This window comes from Macrobrachium nipponense, chromosome 10 (genome assembly GCF_015104395.2).
Source record: "Macrobrachium nipponense isolate FS-2020 chromosome 10, ASM1510439v2, whole genome shotgun sequence".
In the NCBI taxonomy this organism is placed as follows: domain Eukaryota; kingdom Metazoa; phylum Arthropoda; class Malacostraca; order Decapoda; family Palaemonidae; genus Macrobrachium; species Macrobrachium nipponense.
This window is the reverse complement of record NC_087204.1, coordinates 21,100,737-21,108,236: the sequence shown is the minus strand read 5'-3', so window position 1 is coordinate 21,108,236 and position 7,500 is coordinate 21,100,737. Positions and strand designations below refer to the sequence as shown.

General features: G+C 38.7%; 1 protein-coding gene across 6 annotated transcripts in view; it reads right to left on the bottom strand.

Annotated features, from left to right (window-relative positions):
* Positions 1-7,500, bottom strand: part of LOC135223457 (guanine nucleotide exchange factor DBS-like) — a 743,217-nt gene that overhangs the window by 41,324 nt on the left and 694,393 nt on the right. For 4 of the 6 annotated variants that reach the window (XM_064261873.1, XM_064261874.1, XM_064261875.1 and 1 more), the window contains one exon: positions 1-86. This exon is cut by the window's left edge and continues 85 nt beyond it. The exons of the other annotated variants lie outside the window; for them this stretch is intronic. In XM_064261873.1, coding sequence (XP_064117943.1) covers positions 1-86 — 86 coding nt within the window. The remainder of the gene's footprint in view (positions 87-7,500) is intronic. 6 annotated transcript variants of the gene reach the window in all.

Genomic DNA, 7,500 nt, shown 5'->3' with positions numbered 1-7,500 from the left:
GCATGGGCCAATGCAGTCTCTTCCATGAAGGTAAAAAGACGCCTGGGATTCCTGTTCACAACCCTCCGTCCGCGCTCCCGATCTCTCTGTGAGGACAGGGGGTGCAGGGGGACGGGGGAGGAGGCGGAGGAATGCACGGGGGAGATGCAGAGGGGGCAGTAACGAGAGACAGAGGCAGTGGAGGAGGTTTCAGTTTTGGCATCGTAACGCAGAAGTGCCTCGTGAAGTGCAAAAAATACGGGAGTGAGAGAGAGGAGTTGTGGGTGGACCAAGCATGAGATAGAAAAGCAACCAAACAAAATGCACAAGTGGGATGTTCGTGTGTGGATAGCGACAGGGAATGAAGCGCGATCAAAAACAATCAAAATAAATTTAACAGAAGAAAAAGAAGAAGATTAAGAAGAAGATGAGGGTTCAAGTGACGTCATGTATGAAAGGTAAGCAGAAGGGTTCAAGTGACGTCATATGGTAAGCAGAAGGGAAGGTGAAAATATCACAACAAAGACATGAAAAAACAAGAGAAGTCATATTAATTCGACGTGTTGTGGAGGTATAACAAGGGCACAGATTTTGTTATAGGCGAGGGGATGGGAAAGAGCAAAATATACCTTATCAGTGTGAATTGGCAAAGGCATGAATTTGACAAAACAAATATATGAAGCTTCCACTATTCATTAACTCTTTGCAGTGCAGTTATCAATCTGAGATTTCTTTTAAACAAAAATAAAGGACTGATGATCATTAGCTGTTACAACATCATGAAAAGTATCAAAGCCAAGACAATTTGGATAGCTTCCATTTTCAAGAGAGAGAGAGAGAGAGAGAGAGAGAGAGAGAGAGAGAGAGAGAGAGAGAGAGAGAGAGAGATAAAAACACTTGTAAATTCAGTGGCAAAAGATTCCATTCATAGGGTTAGTTTTCCAAGAACGTCACCAATACCTTTAAAACCATTAAAATTGACATTAGAAACACTGGACCACTCCATTCAAAAAAAAAAAAAATGTCAACAACAGTGATAACACAGTACGACACCAAAAACAACACGTCTAGATAAAAAAAAAAAAAAAAAGACCAACCATCACTACAGCACGATTCTTCAATTACCATATAATCAGAAAGGGAGCAATGTAGGAAAGAACCATGTCTCGAATTCTGCAAGTCTAAGAAACACAGGTTTTCGAAAAGCTTCTGGAATAAAAAAAAAAAAAAAAAAAAAGGTCTATTTGTTCTGAGAAACTTCTCTGGGGTTCAAAATATCCCGGGAAACTAGCAACAAAGACGAGGCTGTGTTGTCATTAAGAAAAAAAAATCCCTGAAGTTTCGTCACTGTGATAAGATTAAACTCCGTGCAAAATACAGTCTAACCCCCGTCCATTCCCGGTTCCGGTTTCGCGGACTCGCTGATCGGTGGATTTCTCTTTGTTACATATATGCATGTTATTTGCAGAAAACTAGCCGATTCGCGGGGTTTTCAAAATAAGAAATATTAATTGGTTACTATATTTTCATATCATTTTCAAGACTAAATGCCTTTTTTGTAACAAAACTATTGGAATAATCGGATATAAGCATTTTTAGAGTTTTTTTTATGTTTGAACTATCAGAATAGGGAGTTCTAAGTGTTCTTAGAGAGTTTTAAGTATTAGTGGATTTTAGCTATTAGGAGAGAGAGAGAGAGAGAGAGAGAGAGAGAGAGAGAGAGAGAGAGAGAGAGAGAGAGGGGGGGGGGGGAGTGGACTGTATTTCAAAATGATTTTTTTTAACGAATTCCCAACTTTTTCTGAACATTTAGCAAATGGCTAAATATCAAATACCTGGAATTATATTTATTTACTGTTTTGAAATCGTGAAGTTATATATCACATCCAAGTAAATTAAAGTGGAAAAAATACGAATGGCACCTTCTTTCAGTTGTAAAAGTGAAAATAATTTACGAGTACAAATTATCTATTGTTAATTAAATATAACAAAATGTAATGCAGTGTTAAAATCATAGCTGTAAAGAACAATTTACAATTACAGTGCAGTTACTTGCGTCACCAGAAAAAAAAAGGATGAAAACTTGACATAAGCAAAAACAAAAAAAAAAAAAAAAAAAAATTGCGAGTCTGTTATGTTCCAAATATAATCAAATACATGTCTCGGTAACAAGAAAGATAAAATCAAGTACACCATGTTATGGTTTTAGGCGTCAATGTAATTAAAATAATGCAGAATCCCTTAACTTCTCCCATTCTACAGCAACTCAAACGATCCAAGTAAAAAAAAAATCCACCTTACATGAAAGGATTATAATAAACATATATAATTCATTATACTAATTGACATGAAAAAAAGTCAAACAAAAAATATGTCATCTGAATAAAACCAGCAGTGAAATTAAGACGTCCTAAGGTGAAGAAAATGTAATTATACTAATGAATAGTTTTTAATTGAAAATAAAGCCACGATTTTAATGGAATCTTCTCTCGAAAATAATTCCTGATATACCAGCGAAGTTAATGCTTTGCATACTCGGGAAATGAATGGTATGGAAATATCATCAAACCGCTTGATCCTTGATATTGACACGAGCACAGACAATGTGTAAAGTACATCATCATTTCTCAAATAAGCTACGAGTCACTTTGCAACACCGATCTCCCTGACACTGAGGGCAAACAGAGCCTTCGCCAGATTCATTTTCTAGTCTCGAGTTTCTGAAATGAATTCCTTGTCGACCACAAAGCATCGCCCCAATGGGACGGGATTCTGAAAACTCTCATCCTCCAAAGTCATTCTGACAGCATTCCGCATATACATATATTCATTACGGACCCAAGACTATTAAAGCAAAAAGGTAAATGCACGTTCGTTTGGAGGCTTGTTGTGAAATATACTCACATCCTGTGCGTTATCACGAAGACCAGGCGTTGCTTTGAAAGTGATGAACAGAAAAGCAATAAAAAAGACCTTAGGGAATTAATTAAAAATGGCGGAAGTAGCCCCGTCACTTGTTTGTATTCCGGGAAATTATTACTTTAGACATGAAAAAATGTTAGATGAAACAAACAGGAGCTGTTTTGTTTGTCTGTTATCCTTAATCGCTCACTGAGTCAGTACGATAAACAAAGGCAAATGAAATAAATACACAAATACATATTTTCTATTCTATAACAATCTACTAGAGGTTACAGAACTGCAACGAAATCTCGAAAATAGCAGCCAGCCTTTCATAGATTTTTGTTAAACTTACTCTATTTATGCAACTGTAAATAAAAATATATATTACATGAATTTTTTTTCTGCGATACTTTTCGCTATTAGTAGCTAGTATTGCGGTAGAATATTGCTAATCTTACTCTATTTATGAAACCGAAAATAAAAATAAAAATTACATTAAGTTTCGTGCTATACTTTGCACTATTATTAGCTATAAGTAGATTCACATCAACCGTGCATTTGATGTCTAGGCCAGTCCCTTACGACGCTCCTGATTGGCTGTTGCTAAGCCACTCACAGGGGTGGAAACTCTCAGTCTCACTCGTGAGTTCACATGTGTAGGATCTATGTTCCACCTCTCCTGAGGGATACGTCTTTCAAAAGTATCCCAAGAAGGGGTGGCACATAGATCCTACCCATGTGAACCTTCGAGAGAGACTGCGAGTTTCCAGCCCTGTGCTTGGCTTATCAAACAGGATAATACGACAAAAATTTTATGCGCAATCTACTCAAATGAATCGTGAACTGATACAGCATTGTCAGTGCAATGGAATATGAAATGTATGCTTGAAGCCAGGCGGTGGACTCCGAGATATCATACAGCGAATATAGCTTTCCGTCTGAGCGTGAGAGTAAATAAATAAACAATTAAATAAATAAATAAAACCTCCAAAAAGGGTCGAGCTTTTTTATACAAAGATATTTTACACAGTTCATTGCTTGTATACCGCCTCATTTTCAACTGAGATTACTAAAATAAAAATTTTTAAAGACTGGAACCACAAGTGAGAGAGAGAGAGAGAGAGAGAGAGAGAGAGAGAGAGAGAGTGAGAATGAACGGCACCATTTTGCGAAGACATGGATTATCTTGTCGAGGACTCTTCTCATTTTAATTACGGAAGATTATATGTTATGTACGTACGAGAGAGAGAGAGAGAGAGAGAGAGAGAGAGAGAGAGAGAGAGAGAGAGAGAGAGAGAGAGAGGCTAAGGCCTTCAGTCAACTCATTTGTAAAGTCTTAAGAGATAACTCGAAGAATAGCAATTCAGAAGACAAGCAAGTCATATAGTTATACATATAGAGGTATGGACGAAATATATATACGAAGTCTATCCCATACTAAAGGGAGCTTTTGTCAGGGGCAAATATTTCCTTCAGACGTCATGAAGAAACGATAGATTGGTATTAGAAGAGGTTTTACTTGCTCTGAGGAAAAGAATTCTGTTGCAGCATCTTTATTGTAAAGATTCCGGAAGTGAGTGCAAAGGGTCCCTTTCCTTGACGACGAATCTGTTAAACCTGAGAAAAAAAATGATCTTGTGCAGAGGCAGAGAGAGAGAGAGAGAGAGAGAGTACTTTGTAAGTCAAGAGAAAATGTTATTAAAAATACGAGAATAAGGACACTAGAGAGAGAGAGAGAGAGAAACTTTTAGAGAGAGAGAGATTTTTCCGAGAGAGAGAGAGAGAGAGAGAGAGAGAGATACTTTTTAAGCCCAGAGAAAATGGTATTATCAACTAAACAAAGAGAGAGACGAGAGAGGAGACGAGACCGAGAGAGAGAGACCGCGAAGAAGGAGAGAGAGAGTACTTTATAAGTTCAAGAAGAATGAAAAATGGTATTATAAATACGAGAATAAGGGACCACTAGGAGAGACGCGAGAGGAGAGGGAGACCGAGAGGAGAGAGGAGGAGACGAGAGAGGAGGGACGAGAGACGAGAGAGAGAGGAGAGAGAGCTTTTTCAAGCCCAGAGAAAATGGTAATTATAAACACGAGAGAGAGAGAGAGACAAAGGAAGCATAGATTAGAGAAGACGAGATGAGTTTTACAATCACGAACAATTAAAATTCTTATAAGAATATTACGACAAACGAAGAAAAGAAAAAAAAAAAAAAAAAACTTCCACTAAAAGCAGTCTCATACTTCACACAAAGACTCTACTGACATAAACGACAAATACGCCTGGCTCGCCATCACTGCAATGCTGCAAACAGCAGGTTTAGGCTTATAAACAGGTAAATGACACAGGAATTTAAAGTATATATATTACTTCTTGTCTGAATACGACTGATTGAATGAACTGGCTTGAAAGATGTCAAATCTTATCAGAAATTAAGAAGAATACTTGGACGCAAATGAAGTATTGCAAAGAAATAAAAAAAGAATATATATATATATATATATATATAATAATATATATATATATAGATATATATATATCATATAATATATATGTGTGTGTGTGTGTGTGTGTGTGTGTGTGTGTGTGTGTGTGTGTATGTATATATAAGCACAGTTCATCCTTAAAGATGTGAACTAAATCATAGTAAATCCTTTACCAAGGTATCAGGCTATGAATACTGAAACCACCGCCTCGTAGTCATGGGAAGGCATCTCATGAACTAGTGAACAGAATTTGATAAATCCCTGCAAATGAAACGACCCATCAGGAGATGGTCTCGAAATAATTAACTTTGGAGAAAACGCCTAGGAGTCGAGATGGTTCTGTGGCATTTGTGTGATTTCTAGAGAAATCACACAAATACACGCAGAGAGACGACCGCGGTGCGATATCTTTATGATAACAGGACAAAGCTTTTCCATATGGGGATGGACGGAATGAACATGCAGGTCAAATTCATTATAATCACCACATAACATAAAAGCTAATTCTTTAGGAACCAACCAAAAAGTTCAAGGACTTGCTAAGCAAGAACAAGAAGAATAAAATGACCATGTGTCAAACTCACAAGGCGAGAATTACAATTATATCACTTGCGAACAAATTCAAAACCCCCCAAAAATCTTGACGTCTATTGTATCGTTGCGCTGAAGATGTCCCTATCAGCGCTGAAAGTGATCATCTCACATTTTTTGTAGTCCCACATCCAATGAGTCTACATAATTTACAGCAACTCTCTAGGGTGAATCATGAAATAACCTACTTTCTTTCGTACTAGACGACCAAACTAACCCACGCAGATATCTTTCACAAAGGTCAAGTACGTTATCCTTGACCTTTTAACAACCACAAAAGCCATCCTTTAAACTTTCTCTTAAAATACAACATTGGAATACACCTGGTCTTTCTAAAAAATTACGTATTTTCACAACTTACATCATGTAACGTTGTTGGCAACGGAAAGAGATGATACGAGTAGCGTTTCTTCAAGTAGTTACCCAGACAAAGTCCTACACTCATGATGAGTCTTTCAACACCAAGATTCAATTCAGAGCCCCAGGGACGATCTCCCGTCTCTGCAAACGTAAAAGTAGGACCGGCATCATCATCTTCTTCTAACCAGAGCGGATTCTGCCTCCAAACGATGTTTTCTTTGGCCAAAGCGCTGCTATTTGGAACTGCGTGCGGTTGAGACCAGGTGATATTACCGTTTGTTAAATCGACATCACCCCTCCAGCCTTTCTGTGTAGAAGCATTGTCCAGTGCAGGCCAAAGACAGTTAGGTTCAGACCCTTGGTTCTGCAGCGACTCACTACTGCTCCCTTTTATGGATGAACTACTATATCCTGCGGTCCATCTGGCGTTTCTACTGCGCTGATTTAAGTACTCGTTCACCACTGGCCCTTCCGTCAAGCTTTTGTGTTGCTCAGAGGGCATCCCAGTATCAAACCAGCTCTGGTCTTGAGCCGAGCTGATTCCAGAATCACTCCAACTGTAGTCTGCATCGTTCCAACGGGAATAATGATCGTCTCTTGGACCCTCCGCTGAAAAATGGGTGACATTTTCAAGAGCCTCTGCTTCCTTCCCTCCAAGGGCTGCCTTGAGCTCCCTGTCAAACAACAACTCCTCCTTATCAGCCTTCCAGAAATCAACAAAGAGTGAATGTCTATTTCTCTGCTGTTCAAAATCACCACTGACGCTAGAGTCTGAATGCTCGTTCACCAAGTTTTTCACTCTTACACCAAAGGCAGAGTCCTTACTGCTGCAGTCACTCAGCAGCGAAATGTTACTTGAGGCAGACAAGTGCGTAAGTGTGTGTCGCCTCAGGTCATTCAGAGGTCTGCAGTCACTGTACAGTGAAGACCTACGGGTACGTAATTGCGAATGCCTGCCATTTCTCACTTCAAAGGATTTGTTATTCAAAAGATTTTTCACCAGGCGGGCATTGGATACAGAAGGCCTCTGATAGTCACGATTAGATTTCTTCCCTACTCTTGGATAGAGATTTTTACTGGCATTACTCTCAGAAGACTGAGCTCTGCGACTGTGAGGGCTCAAGCATTCTCTGGGATGCAAAAGGAAAGGCGTCGTCTCATAGTCACAGTCAACATCTAAACT